The 16,094-nt window shown below is 31.6% G+C and overlaps 1 protein-coding gene across 1 annotated transcript in view; it reads right to left on the reverse strand.

Annotated features, from left to right (window-relative positions):
- LOC144836113 (low-density lipoprotein receptor-related protein 1-like) overlaps positions 1-16,094 on the reverse strand; it is an 89,255-nt gene that overhangs the window by 28,227 nt on the left and 44,934 nt on the right. The window contains exons 7-30 of the mRNA XM_078691311.1: positions 15,128-15,265; positions 13,787-13,914; positions 13,411-13,513; positions 12,902-13,070; positions 11,503-11,734; positions 10,892-11,075; positions 10,459-10,584; positions 10,099-10,344; positions 9,277-9,448; positions 8,666-8,882; positions 6,884-7,085; positions 6,407-6,670; positions 6,078-6,206; positions 5,513-5,866; positions 4,940-5,062; positions 4,643-4,771; positions 4,378-4,500; positions 3,958-4,086; positions 3,572-3,694; positions 3,031-3,234; positions 2,446-2,659; positions 2,042-2,209; positions 1,439-1,683; positions 86-205 (exon numbers count right to left, since the gene is read on the reverse strand). Of these exons, the coding sequence (XP_078547437.1) occupies positions 86-205; positions 1,439-1,683; positions 2,042-2,209; positions 2,446-2,659; positions 3,031-3,234; positions 3,572-3,694; positions 3,958-4,086; positions 4,378-4,500; positions 4,643-4,771; positions 4,940-5,062; positions 5,513-5,866; positions 6,078-6,206; positions 6,407-6,670; positions 6,884-7,085; positions 8,666-8,882; positions 9,277-9,448; positions 10,099-10,344; positions 10,459-10,584; positions 10,892-11,075; positions 11,503-11,734; positions 12,902-13,070; positions 13,411-13,513; positions 13,787-13,914; positions 15,128-15,265 (4,242 nt within the window). The remainder of the gene's footprint in view (positions 1-85; positions 206-1,438; positions 1,684-2,041; positions 2,210-2,445; positions 2,660-3,030; positions 3,235-3,571; positions 3,695-3,957; positions 4,087-4,377; positions 4,501-4,642; positions 4,772-4,939; positions 5,063-5,512; positions 5,867-6,077; positions 6,207-6,406; positions 6,671-6,883; positions 7,086-8,665; positions 8,883-9,276; positions 9,449-10,098; positions 10,345-10,458; positions 10,585-10,891; positions 11,076-11,502; positions 11,735-12,901; positions 13,071-13,410; positions 13,514-13,786; positions 13,915-15,127; positions 15,266-16,094) is intronic.

Consider the following 16,094-nt stretch of genomic DNA (forward strand, 5'->3'; position numbering starts at 1 on the left):
GATGCAATATGCATTGAAAAGTAAGCTTAATATCCTTTTACAATCTTTTTCTTTAGGATCATTGTATAGTCAGTGTAATTCTTACTTTCACACTTTTTCATATCTGGTCCAAGTTTCATCATGTGAGGACACAGACAAGCAGGTTCATTTCCATTCAACAAACACAGATGAGAACAACCTCCATTATTTTCACATGGATTAGCAGCTGTAAAATAAACATCAACACATCACCAATATTTATAATAATAATCTATCTAATATTATTAATGATACTTTGTACTGATAAAATAAAATGAAGACATTATCTATTTTTTATGACATTGCAATACTGTTCTTTGGATAAATTTTAATGATTAATATACAGTATATTTATTTTTTATGCATATTGTTTTGTTTTTTTTATGTATTTTTCTCGTCATGAATCTGTTTTTTTTTTCTGTAATGTTTAGCTTTTAATAATATGTACTACAATAATTTCAGACTTGTTCTGCTTTTTTAATGTTTTTTATATACCTGAATAAATAAATAAATAAATTTATAACATCATTATCATATCTCCTCCTAAACTGCAAGACCGATACTAGTGCCATTTGTAAGTCCCTTTGTCCATTAAGCTATATTAGAATAATATTTATTTGGCAAGTTTAAAAAGGAATAAAATTTACTTATTTTATATGCTTATATAAATAAATAGGTCTACAAAGGTGTAAAGGATGTAGAAGGACCACGTGGCAGGCAACAGTATAAATAAATCAAATTTAATCTTCCTCTTTATCTATTAATATACGTAGCACCATTTCTTAATCCTTTAAGCTTAATCACCGTGAACCAGCATGTTAGCCAGGGATCATGGTCGGGGCATGGCTTAACTTATGAATGAACAACACACTGTGATAACCATGATGTTTAGTAGAGACAAGTACTTCCTTGATTACCACAAGATTGGCAGACGATTGGCAGATGTTGAGGATGTAATTCAAAAGCAATACAAATGATTTTGGTTTTTTAAACCACTAGTAATTGATATAACATACTAATGCAATGTGTTCTCACTTTAGATGGAGTATGTTCTATTGGTACACATGCAGGTATGTCCTTAAATATTTCAATAGGGATTTTTCTATGTAGGACATATGAGGCAATTACTACCAACATTCCATGGCAACCTCAATTTGACAAAATATTCAAGGAAATGTTCACAGTTCAACAGATTGCATGTGCAGATGTTTGTTACGCTCTATTGACTTGTAGTCTTTTAACGAATGGTGCCATAACAAAAATTGATATAACCACTGATTATAGATTTTTGGTTATAAATTATAAATATAATCTTGTAAGTATAAAATTGAGGTTTAATGTTTGTTTATTCAAGTTGGTAGTAATTAATCGTCTATGTATATATATTTTTTTCTGGATAGTTATCCTATAAATTATTTACCTTTTGGTTGCCTGTATGGATGTACAACATGTATATCAAATGGCTGAGTTTGTGTCTTTTGTACAGGTTGTAGGTCATCTCCGGTCCATTTACGAGCCTTGTATACCATATTAGTTCTCCAGTCAGACCAGTATAAATAGCCTTCAAACAACGTAATTGCGAATGGATGGTACAAATACTGATGGCCTTTAAGTATGGTGATTATATCACTGCCATTGTAATATGCAGAGTGAATGCTATCAGATCTGGAAAAAAGTAAATTTAATTTTTAATATTACATGGCACATAGCAAAATAAACCAAGTTTATTGCTGGGCTTTTCAACTAAAGTAGAAACTGAAACTCTCCAAAAAGCAGACATTTTTTAAAGTCCAAAAGGCCAAATTATTCTTTACCTGCCATCCTAGGCCTGAAAAAACATTGAAAATACCAGGATTATTTGGAAAACTAGATTATTAGGCCAGCTCAAGAATGTCCGGTATTAGTTAACTGAAATTCCAGTAGTCATTTCTGTTTTGCCACAGACATGGTAGTACTACAAACATCATAATTGAACCTAAAATAACTTTATAAACAGTTTTATCAAATATGTTTATCAAAATACCTTGCATCAATCCATAAGATTCTATCTTCTTCATAATCAAGGGTCAATCCATTTGGCCAACCACCTGACATGTCAGCTACAGTAACAACAACAGTCCTGTTCATACCACTCATTGATGCGGACTCAATACGTGGTAAGTTGTTGTCCCAGTCTGTCCAAAACATGATGCTGTAGATGCAATAAAGAAATGAATCTAAGTAATTGAGACTGGAGTGGAGTGGCATACCCGCCACAAACACACACAATACAGTGGAGTATGGCCAAAACACTAAGCCAAAAAGATTTGTTTTCAATTTACCTTACCTTGCCTTACCTATGGTGGAGTTTATGGTTGTCTTTCTGTCTAGTTTTCTGTCATATGAGTTGTAAAATTCAATGTATAAGTTTGAATCTAACATATTTACCCTTTTCTTGAATCTAATGCAATTGCTCTTGGACTCTCCATATTGCCAGCTATCACTGTTGTTCGACTAGAACCATTCAGCTTAGCCACTTCAATTTGATCTAATAGACTGTCAACCCAGTACAAGTTTTGCCCAATCCAGTCCACAGCAAGACCCTCAGCTGTAGCTAGGCCTGATGACACTACTACAGTACGACCAGTCAGCTCAGACCCTTCTAATAATTCAAATAAATTAAAAACTTGTTATTTATTTAAACAGCAATCAACAAAATATAGAACTAGCTAAGGTACACTCTCTTCTAAAGCTCTGTCTACACTATCAAACTAGTTTGACAAATAAGGTATGATGTTATGTTGTTCGATTTATAAAGCGCTTATACAATCAAAAGATTGTTTCTCAAAGCGCTGAGAGAAAAAACAGAGATTACAAAGAAAAAAGATGGGTTTTTAAGAGTGTTTTGAAAACTATGATGTGCCTAAATATGGTAGTAATTTATGACACCGTCATGTCTATATATGGGAACATCACATAAAGTTTGATAGTGCAGCCAGAGCTTAAGTAATGTGTGTAAAATATGATTCATACCTGATAATGTGTCATTTGTAAAATAAGCACGATAGATCTTGTCATCTACAACATCAGTCCAAAACACAGAGTTCTCAGCTTGGTAAAAGTCTAGTGCGATTGTGTTCCTCATACCACTTACTAATATACCATACTCCTCAGTTCGCAAATCATAGAAGCGAAGTTGATGTCGATTCGAAAATACCAACATTGGTGAAAATGTATCTACAGGCAATAAAGAACAAAATTATAACAAGCATTTCAAAATATTCGATATTCAAAATTTTAAATAGCTGTACTCAAGCATTAATGCTGAAAACATCCTTCACCCAACCTCTTCAAAATATACTGTTGTATTCAAAATGGGTAAGTTTATACCAGTGTCAGATTAGCTTACTTTGTATTAAAGATGGGTAAGTTTATACCAGTGTCAGATTAGCTTATTTTGTATTAAAGATGGGTAAGTTTATACCAGTATCAGATTAGCTTATTTTGTATTAAAGATGGGTAAGTTTATACCAGTGTTAGATTAGATTTGTAGGCAGGATATTTTTAGACTTACCATTTGCTTTACACATCCATCTATCACCCGTCTGTTGATATCCATCATAACAACTACATGTATAGTTTCCTTTTAGGTTTGTACATTGTTGGCTGCAGCGTTTCTTTTCACACATATTCATATCTGGAAGCCAAACAACATTTATTTGAATCCACCTTCTCTTTTGATTTTATTTTCTCACAACTCAATAATATCCATTTAAGAAAAAATGTTTAACAAAAATTGTTTTTGCCTAATTTAGTAATAACCAAATTCATAATGGGTTTATTTCAAAATATTATACTATAGCCATGTAATATATTCTCAAAGTGCGAGACAATACATTCAGCTCTCATACCTTAAAACAACAAGTAACTACAACTAAAATAAACAATTGGAAAACATACCCGGTTCACATTTGCTCAAATCCGATGGATTAAGTTTAAAACCTTCTGGGCATGTGCAGTAGTGGCCAACTGGGGCATTCTGGCAGCCATGACTACATTGCATTGTGGGATGTGTGCATGCATCAATGTCTAAAAGAAATTAGAGGTAGACAGTGTGAATTTTAGTTTTTCCTTCCAATTATCAGGTTTTAATTATATCAAACACACCTATTAAAGGGCACATTTGAGTAAAATAAAGTGTTAATATGTTTTAACACCACAGTCAACCCTATTCTGGGGACACTCCTATTCGGGGGACACTCCTATTCAGGGGACACTCCTATTAAGAGGACACTTTTGTGGGTGCCTTAGTTGTTCCGTTACAAATTGGAGAGAATTTAATTCTAAAGAAAAATATTTGATGTTAAAGTAAATACGTACCACAATCAAATGCTTCATCATATCCATTAGGACAATGGACATCACCATCACATAGATTGACCAATGGGATGCAAAGCGTGTGATTTGGACATTGCCAACCTCCATTGTCACAAAGTGGTGGTGCTTTGCAAAAACAACACAAAAATGTACAATAATATTTCAACAATAATTAATTCGTAAAAACTATGGTGATTTAAACAAAATACATTTTATTGACTTGGTAAACTAATCATTGATTGATATTGTTATCAGATTTAAAACTTACGACAGGTTTGTTCACCTTCGTCACTAGCGTCATCACAATCCTCGTCATCATCACACTTCCAATCAAGAGGAATGCATAAACCGTTGTTACACTGAAACTCGTCATTGTCACAAACATATACAATGGTTCCTAAAAACAATCAATCATATCTTTATTTATTGAAATGTTTCAATTCAATTCAAAATTTAATTTCACCACAGAAACAGAAAAAAAGTATATAGATAAATAAATATTAACATAATGACTTGTTTCAAAATGAATCATACTTCACAATCACAGTTCACAAATGTAACTCACCACAATCCACCTCGTCAGATCCATCAAGACAATCTTCTTTAGAATCACAAATGTATTCAATATTGATACAATTTCCAGAACCACAATCAAACTCTGATTCATGACATTTAGAAGGTGAGGGGGCTGAAAAAACAAGAAATAAGTATGCAAGCATTATTCAATATAAAACTGAAACCAACAATTCACAACTACTAAATTTGAAGAGGTCAATGTGTTCCTAGAATCATAGGTTGTTTGTCTCTGATCTATTAAAAGGAATTATTTCAAGAGATAATAATCTTGATATCTATGCCTCATGACTTTTTTTGAGAAAGAACAAGTCAGTGGTAAACAATAATAAAGTAAATGGTGTTGTTGGACACATGTTAAACAATAGATAGCTAAAAACAATAAGTCAATTATTTGACTTGCATATGTTAAAGGAATTTAATTTTTGTGTGTTTATTTCAAGTCCTAAGCAGCTGTAGTTTTATTATTCCAATATTTCACATCTTAATTATAAAAATTACCAAGTCATATTTTAAACTTTTAAACTGTTTGACAGATTTCAACATGCATATCATGATAACTTACTACAACTAGGTAATGCTTCATCACTGCCGTCCGCACAATCGTCCACACCATTACATACAAATTCTAAGTCTATGCATTGTAGAGAATCGCATGTGAACTGTGTATCATTGCTACAGCTATACTGGCAAAACAACTCGTCAGAATTATCGCCACAATCGTTATCAGTATCGCAACGCCAATCATGGTTTATGCACCGTCCATTAGTGCATGAGAACTCATTCTCTTCACATGATTCGTAAACACAAGCGATTTCATCGCTGTTATCTCCACAGTCATCCTCACGATCACAAACCCAGACTGGTAGAATGCATTTGTCATTGCTACAGGAAAACTCATCAGGTGAACATGTAATTGCTTTAAATGAAAATTTAAGTTATTTAATTTATGCATTCAAAATAGTTTATAATGGTAACCAACATACATCTTTATGGTAACCAATGTTACGATATAACATGTTCTTCATTGAAAGTTAATAATAAATTTTAAACCAACCTCTAAATTCCACCCTGTCCCTACTTTCAATAACATTGAAAGTTAAACCAACGTCTTAATTTCTCCTACTTACATTGACATAATGTCTCATCTTCATCGCCTCCATCATGACAATCGGAATCACCATCACACTGGTACTTCTTTGGAATACATTTATAATTTGAACACATAAACTGCAGGTCTTGATGGCAGGACTTTGAACCTATAAACATTGCAAACATTAATAATTTCGCAGTACACGTTTTTGGTCAAATAATATTTGTTTTAATTCTTCAAATACATCATCCCTAATAATTAATGGCTACAATTTTGATCATGTATTGTATATTGTAATTAGGATTTTTCAAATTTGTTGCAACCATTTTTTAAAAGGTTAGCTGTTAACCAAGAAGCAATACTCACTACAAACTTCTAGATTTTCATCAGACCCATCTCCACAATCATCATCCCCGTCACATGTCCATAATACCCGTACACACCGTCCATTATTACAAGTCACTTCGTCATCATTGCAGTGTGTTCCACGTGGAAAATCTGGGTCAGTTTCACAAGTTTTATTATCTGATCTTAATCTGTCGCCGTTTTGACAAAGGCAGACAATTCCGTTTTGAGTGTTCGCACAAAGTTGTTCGCAGCCTCCGTTTGAAGATGAGCATTCATTAGTACCTGTAATAATAACAATTCAACAATATTAACTTTAATTGAATAGCTTTTACATTGATCTTTAATTTGTGTACCTTGCGAGAGCTGCGTATGTTAAAAAAAATGGAATCAACAGCATCTGACCTAATTGGTAGATCCAATTATAGTAAGTGTATGTGAAAGAAGTAATACTGTACAAAATATACAAAGCAAATAACATGGAGTTGAATGTCTTACCATTTTGAAGTTGTGATGAATATACACGTATAGCATACAACTCTTTATCTTCATCTCTCAGTTGTAACGGCATATTTACCTCATCTCCTACTGGTATTTCATATCGGAATATCTTTCCAGATTCTCTTTCCGTCCAAAAAAGGTAATTGTTAAAAAAGGAGAGACCAAATGGTGCTTCTACCTTTCCTCCATTATATATCATCTTTAAAAAAAAGTGTTTAAATCGTTAAGACACACTACAAAGACAACTATTGATTGGAATAGTGGTAGAAATATCTGCCAGTAGATGTGATGGTAGAAATGTGTATGGTAGTAATGTGTGTAGTTGGTGTTATGGTGATTATGACACCATGGTAGTAATGTGTGTAGTTGGTGTTATGGTGATTATGACACCATGGTAGTAATGTGTGTAGTTGGTGTTATGGTGATTATGACACCATGGTAGTAATGTGTGTAGTTGGTGTTATGGTGATTATTACACCATGGTAGTAATGTGTGTAGTTGGTGTTATGGTGATTATAACACCATGGTAGTAATGTGTGTAGTTGGTGTTATGGTGATTATGACACCATGGTAGTAATGTGTGTAGTTGGTGTTATGGTGATTATGACACCATGGTAGTAATGTGTGTAGTTGGTGTTATGGTGATTATGACACCATGGTAGTAATGTGTGTAATTGGTGTTATGGTGATTATGACACCATGGTAGTAATGTGTGTAATTGGTGTTATGGTGATTATGACACCATGGTAGTAATGTGTGTAATTGGTGTTATGGTGATTATGACACCATGGTAGTAATGTGTGTAGTTGGTGTTATGATGATTGTGACACCATGGTGATAATGATATTTGCAACAATTTGGCAAATTGCCAATTATTTCCCATAACATACACACAATATTTGGAGTGGAGTTATTTTTGTGGTGTAAAAAATTAGAACTCAGGAGCCTGGGATTGGTAGTCAAGCAATTAACCACTAAAGCTACTCCACTCTGTAAAGCATTTATATCATTTAAAACAGTTTTTGTCACTTTTATCTAAAATATATGTAATGCCTTTGTTATCCCTAAGGTATATACACAATACAGAGTATTGTAATTGTTTGTTTAGCTTTAATCATACTGCAAAAATATGCAGCACCAAATATTACAAATTACACTTTTATCAAAATGAAAATAAACTGTAAATTCGGCGCACAGACAATACTAATGGACTAACTCCTTCATTCATTGGTAACACAAAGAATATACAAATAATATAAGTAATGAAGTATACATATTTGTACATGGTGTTTTTTTTTAAACCATTTAGAACCACCAAAATAACAGTTTACAGTATTTAGGCAAGAGAAGGATTTAGTTTGCACACAAAATGAAGGTCATCATAAGATTCTTTAGTTAACCATTCATTCAGAATAAACCATAGATTTCCTGGATCAAAAAATTCAAGAAAAAAATGGATATAAAATATACAAAGGCTATTATATTCTCTCCAAACAACAAATATCAATCTCTTTGTAAAGGTCAATAATCTAAAATACTAAAGGTTTCAAAAAGATGAAAATTCAAAGAAGTAGAAGAGAGTTTATTGTTTTTTTGGCATATTGCCAAGGAAAACTATAAAAACTGAGTTCATTCACTATTCTTCTCAAAGTTGGTAATCCTGTTCACAACATATACACAAGATGCTCTACATAAACAAACAAGCAGGGGTGTTTGAGGGTGGAGTTTATTTTTTGTAATGATAAAAAAAAAACCTCTTTAAAGTAAAAAACAACTTACCCGTCTTCCGGAACCATCCAAGAACACTCTACTAATTTCATCAAAGAAAGCATCACACCAATAAAGGTAGCCCCCATCCTTATCCAGTGCAATGCCATTAGGCCATAGAATATTCTCTCCGGACACCAATACTTCACGGTTAGTACCATCTAAGTTTGCCCGTTCTATCATGCCTAGCTCTATATCATACTCAGACCAGTCAGTCCAATACATGTAGCTATTGGGTAAAACATACATAAAAGCACTCTTTATATAATATTTGTGATGAGGCATGCTCAGAACACTACAGAATATAGCAACATTTAAATATTTTAAAATCTCCTTTTTTAACTTATTGATTTTATATTTTACAATAAAATTAACTCATTAACTGATTGCTTGAACATTTGAAGAGTTCGTTATTAATTTATTCATTCATTTTGTCTTAAAAATCATAATTAAAATAGCAACAACTTGAATTTAAGGAGACAATAAAATCGCTAAAGAGTATCGTAGTCTTCCTTTAGAGTTCCATGCTCCTTTTTAACTTATTAATGCTTTTATATTTTACAATAAAATGAACTGATTGATTGTAGAATAAAATCGCTATAGAGTATCATAGAGTATCTTACCCTTCGACAGGGTCTACTGCTATAGCTCTTGGATGTGTCAAGTTGGTAGTTATTAATGTTTTACTATAACTTCCATTCAATGTTGACATACTGATCCTGTCAAGTCCATCATCAGTCCAGTAAAGGTTTCTAGATATCCAATCAACAGCAATTCCTTCACAGTTATTCACATCTATTAACAATATTTGTAAATGTCATTAGATAAAACAAATGGATTAACTCAATTAGCAACCATATGTTTACTAAATCCTTTTGATAAATGCTAAAAGCTTTCAATTTGCTTTATAAACAGGGAAAATAACAAATTAAAACAAAGCATACTTGAATTAAAAGAAAAATTACCGAACAATGACAATGCTGTGGGTATCAGTGGCTGGACCTCAATGGAGGTACAAGTAAAATAAGCAATGAAAAAATGACAATGCTGTGGGTATCAGTACCTGGATCTCAATGGAGGTACAAGTAAAATAATCAATGAAAAAAATGACAATGCTGTGTGTATCAGTACCTGGACCTCAATGGAGGTACAAGTAAAATAAGCAATGAAAAAATCACAATGCTGTGCGTATCAGTGACTGGATCTCAATGGAGGTACAAGTAAAATAAGATTTTAAGTAATTGTAAATACAATAAGCAAAAAGCCAGATCAAAACAATAAAGAAAAACAATCAGAAAAGAGTTCCCAGCTTTGGAAACAGTATTCCTTCATCAGGGATAATTTCAAATGATTATGATTTGACTATTACAACCACTTTTGTATTGAAAGTGTAGTTTAGTTAAAAGAATAAATAAAATGAATCAAATTATAATAATTAATCTTACATTGATCTAGTAAAACTTCTGCTTCTGATTCCTTTCCAACAAGTGGTCTTCTAACTATTCTAAATGCAACACTGTCTGCATAGTACACATATTCTTCACGAACATCAAAATCTAAAGCTCTTGGACTTTCCATATTTAATAATGGCTCTATGACATCAAATTTATCGTCAGGATTTATGGAAATTCCTTTAATTGCTCCAGGCATTCCCATTCCGTAGAGTAGAAAACCATCTTTCAAATTCTGACCTATTACCAAAAATATATTGAATTAGTTTGTTATTCTTATAAGTGACTTTCGAATAATGATATGAATAATGATCTTATAACAATAACCATATTTTTTTTGTTCAAATGACTTACGTTGACAAGTTCCATCTTCTTGTAGAATGAAGCCAACACTACATTGACAATAATCTTTCTTTTCTCCATCAACAAGCCAACAAAAATGATTACATCCTCCATTGTTGATGCTACATGGGTGATCACCTAAAAAATTATTTTTAATTCACATTTGAAATCAAACTGACTGTTTAGAATTGTTTACCAAATTAAAAAACTGTCTTATTGATTATAAATAAGGAAGGTTTTTTTTCACAAAAAGGCATATGGACCAGAGGAGAAAAATTAAATTTAGGCCTTGCCTATTAGATATTTGCCTCCTGGCTGGGTGGGATTGGTCAATTGACCTAGGCCTATTTCCTAGTTGCTGGTTTGAAAGAGGTACTTCAGGGGAAAAGTGGGTTTGTTGAAACCCTATAAAGCCTGCCGACTAGGCATTGAGAGAAACACTCACTCATTGGCTGTAAGGATGAATGGTACACTTGTATTGCTGCACTCTGCAATGTGCTTTTGTTTAATATCAATGATTTATTATTAAATGCCTCAAATCTGCTTGTCTTTCTGATTTCAAACAGATCATTCCAGTTGGTACTATAGATATAATTTTCAAACACAGCTACACCATATGGATGGTCCATCTATGAAAAATGAAGTTAATTACTATTAATAAATAAATTATTATGTTTGATCTAGTATAATCCTATGGATTTGACAGCAATGAAGAGGTGGAATCACACCAGGATGTTTGACTTAAGGAAGGACTTAAGTTTGGTCTTTAGCCTAAGTTAGGTCATTGACTGTCATAGATGAGCTATTCCAAAAGACAGTGGAATCATGTTTATCTTAATCGTAAACACACACACATTAAAATATACTACATTGATTTAGGAATTCAATAATACATGTCTGATGATGATTATGTTAAAACATTACATAAATCATTTTTTGAGCATTCATTAGTCATAAAAATCAATTTTATGACTTCTTACATTTTAATTCTATTAATATGAATGTAAAGTGCACTTAAGAAAATTATACAAATGTAACATAGATATTAAGGCATACCAAATCAGGTTCATTGATTACAGTATATCGCAAGGCTTGGTTGCCATCATAAGGAATGCTTTGAATGTGGTCCATATTGGCATCTGTCCAGTAAACTCTTTTTGTAAATATGTCCAACGTCAAACACTGTGGTAAACTTATCTTTGTTTTAACAATTACTTCTTCATTACTACCATTGATAGAATATCGTGTGATTCTAGGCTGGTTGCTCCAGTCAGATATAAAAAAGTATCTACAAAATAGTATAGAATTAAAGTATAAAATACAATTTAAACATTTGTTTATGGAATAATTTACAGAAATAGAAATACTGTATAATCTCTTCTTTAAAGTTCATATTTCATTTTAAGAACTTGAAGATGGATGTCCCAACTTGAGGAAGAACCACATTTTGAGGAAGAACCTAAACTTGACTAATTGAGAAATACCCAAATTGAGGAAGACCCACTGAATATTGTCCAGTCTAATCATGCATTATGCATAATTACTTTGGTAGTGTTATAATACCCATGCAGGTCTTAGCTGTATATTTTAATAGCTCACATTGTCTTGATATAAACTTTGTGACTGTTAAATCAACCTGGTGCAGCCAGGTAATTCATTTACCTAGCCTGCAGAACAGTTATAGAGAGAAATGTGCCAAAACTATAGTACACAAAACTGGCTACACCACTTGTCAAATGCTTGTTCATAATATTGGTTTGATTTGTATGTTAGTCTTTATGCAAAATGTCAACTGTATGCTCATTATTATGCTATCAGACAACCACAGGCATGCTAGCAAGCTGATTAACTGGAAAATATGGCTACAATTATACAATGATTTTATTGGATATACAGTACTGTGTTAGAGATGATGCATGAGAACATGCTGGTTTACTTATCTTAAACCAACGGTCAAGACAAAACTAAGCAATCAATAAATAGAAGTGTTACTCTTTGGTTGAATATTACACGCTCTTCCATTATCTAAAATATATACATTTACAAACTCTAATTGCTGTTTAAACATTATTGAATAAAAAGAAATCAAACTATAAAACAATTGGAAGAGATGGTTGAACAATTGACTTTAAAAAGTGTTTTTTATCTAAAGTGAAAGAAGATCAAAATATCAGACTTATCAGAATAGAAATCAATCAAATATTTTGAAACTAAAATGAAAGAGTTTTATTATATCCAATGTTTCATAAACACTTCTTAGAATTGTTTTACAATATAAAACATGTGGATGAAAAGGAAGATAAATGATTAAATGGAATGAAGATAAATGAAAGACAATAACAGAATAGAAGAAAAAGTAAGGTAATGTAAAAAGAAAATAAATAAAAGTTTGATTACATAAAATGAGCTAACTAGGCGAGACTAGATGAGACGAGACAGAATAAAAACAACATACCTTTCGTTGGGATCTATGGCAATACCCCTAGGGTTAGCTAATCCACTGGATACTATGGTTAAGCAATAATTATCGTCATCATCGGCTGTACAAATAAATATGCGATCAGATCTACTATCAACAAAGTAAAAGTTTCCTGTGATCCATTCAATTGCAAATTGTTCCACCCCTGAAATTAAAAGTACATTAAAACAATCAAACACTATTTGTGGAAATGTTTTTTTTTAAATCTTTGAGAAATATTTTGGCATTTTTAATTAGCATATATTATTATTTAAACATACATTAAATTGTTATCACTGCAATGAAAAAGACACTGAAAGCCAAATGAATGATAATAAGTTTATAATTATTCATAAGTAGCAATATTTATTATTTGAATTTAAATTTCAATTAAATAAAATTATATTGCACTTAATTGCTAAGTACTTATTAATAACAATGTATATATAACAATAAAAAGGAGAAATGATTATTATGCAAACAAATATAATATACTTAAACTTTACCTCTCATGTCAAATGGAACTTGGATTTCCTTGACATCTGTCATTGTTTCTGAATTTACACATTTTAATATTCTTTTACTTGTTGTTCTGTCTACCCAACAAATCTTTGAGATAACAAATTTTAAAAAAGAAGCATTAACTGTGATTTGAAAAAAAAAAAAAAATGTGCCCTCAATATAAACTATAACAGCATCACCCTACTGTCAGTTCGCATAAACCATATGTAATTATTATTTTTTTTTTTTTTTTGTACAATTTTTGTAAACATTTTTAGATAGTAGAGAAACGTATTCGGCAACTAGACTGTAACCAAGAACCAAATGTAAGTATACTACTTACTAATACTCTACTAAATACAGTAAGAATATAAATTATACCTTTTTTCTTTTGAAATCGTAGTTTATTGCATTGGCTCTGACTGAGTCTAGTTCAGCAGAACTGTCACCAGCTAGTGACATTATTTTGATTTTTTCACCACTTGCCACCAGTAATTTTGCAGTTGTTGCTGAAAACAATGATTTTTTTTAAATGAGCTTCGAAAATATAGCTTTTAAATACAGACCACCTACTTTAATCATTTTACGTAAGTATTGTATATCAAATATTTACAAAAAAATGAAACAAAATAATAGGAAGGAAATGTCTTCAAACAGGCATTTCTAGCCTAAAACCATAATCAGTACATTACATTGTAGGAAATAAGATGAAGAGAAATACAGTAGCCATTGGCAAATTAATAGAAAAGAAGAAACTAATTAACATGACATGGCAGTGTTTTAGATGCAACAACCCAATCATAACCCTTGATATGTAGTAATCATAGGCAAGTTTGTATCCACTATCTAACAAGAATGCATGCACCAATGTGAGCCTAGCTGGGTGCTAATTGACACCCAGTGATAGTGAAAATAAACCTGTTAGACCATTGCAAGAATACAAGGAACAGTTTAGGAAAAAGAAAGCAGTGTAAAAATAGCTAGGCTCAGTGAAAATGTAACTATATCCTAGAAAGAAATACAGGAGGATAAACGAAGCTTTTATGGTCAGGTTCAATTACAGAGGAAAATGAAACTCAAGCCTAGGAATAAAATATGTAAAAGAGCAGGACTAAGTAATGTAAACCATTCTAAGAAACATGAGACTAAAAAATGACAACATGTACATATTAGGAAAACAGAAAGAAAACATTCAAATTAATTTTTTATATAGAATTCCTGGTACAATCAACATTCTATAATTAAATACAAAGTAACATAAAACAAGCTTATATTGTGGCTACAAAATAGAATACCTGCTGTGATACCCATGTACGCATATGCAATTATCAAACCAATAACCAATTTTTTGTTATATACAAAAATAAATGTGTTAATGATCGTAATGAGTAAAATTGTTCGCAAAATATCTCCAATCAACAAATTACAAAACTCCATATTTGTTTAAAAGAAACCTACTGAAATTTATAAAACCAATTCAATTTGAATCAGTGTCCAGGTTTGACCATTCAAAAAGACAGCACTCCAATTATGGAAGGGAATAGAACAGTTTAGACAGCACACACAACAGGTTGGTTTTGTATGTTGCTCCACATGGCACAACATTTCATATACCAAAAGCTCAACATGCAAAAATCACCTATTTCTGTTTAATTATAACTAATACAGATTAGCACATGATACAAAATGATAGCAAGGCTACACGGGTCATATTAGACTTACCTGTATCTGATTTACAAGTCCTTGTATCTTGTTGAAGTGAGAATCCATCGACACAACCACACATATTACTTGTGAACATTTGGTTAATACATTCCTGATCACATACAGGTACACGTACTGTTAAACACTCGTTATAATCTACAAATCAATTTAATAATATTGTCATTAATATTTTACAAATTTTATATATGGCATGCAAAAAGTGTTATTATTTTTTCCCATGATACTTTTTAAAACAAAACAGTAAGTATTTGGTATAATTTGTTAGCATGTGCTTATTGCTACTTAAGTATTTGGTATAACCTTTAACATGTGTTTTTGAGTACACTTAAAAGTGCTACATTGAATGAATGTGTTAAATGCAAGTTTCTTTTGTGCACCATGACATACTATATCAAATAAACTTGCCGTTTGATTTATAAATTTCAAATTCCTATTATCCATAAAAACTACCGATTATATCCAAAACATTCCAGGTAAAGTTCATTTTTACATTCATAGTAAACATACTTAATATAATATAATAGTGAGGTATTCATATGCCCTGGATAAGATACAATAAACAGCACTATATTATAATTTTTCTTTTTCTAACTGTCAACATAATTCACTGAAGCGCAATACTATACTACTGTATATAGAATAACCAAGGTCATGAGAAAAATAATAAAATTATTTGGTGAATATTTGGTGGCTAACAATTGCGATATAACATCTGACATAAATTATGCACCAATTGGTAATTATAAATCAAGCAACATTAATATAAATATTCTTGACAGTTTCTCTAGTTTTTGTTCACTTTTTGAAAGCATTGTAGATTTTATTTCAGAATTAACGACAAGAATGAGGAGATACTTTAGCATATTTGTGGTAATTAAGCTAAGAGTTTGTGATGCATGACATCCATATTTTGTCTCCTATTCCATATGGTACATTAGTAAACAAGGCAGACAGATAATAACCA

This window comes from Antedon bifida, chromosome 1 (genome assembly GCF_963402885.1).
Source record: "Antedon bifida chromosome 1, ecAntBifi1.1, whole genome shotgun sequence".
In the NCBI taxonomy this organism is placed as follows: domain Eukaryota; kingdom Metazoa; phylum Echinodermata; class Crinoidea; order Comatulida; family Antedonidae; genus Antedon; species Antedon bifida.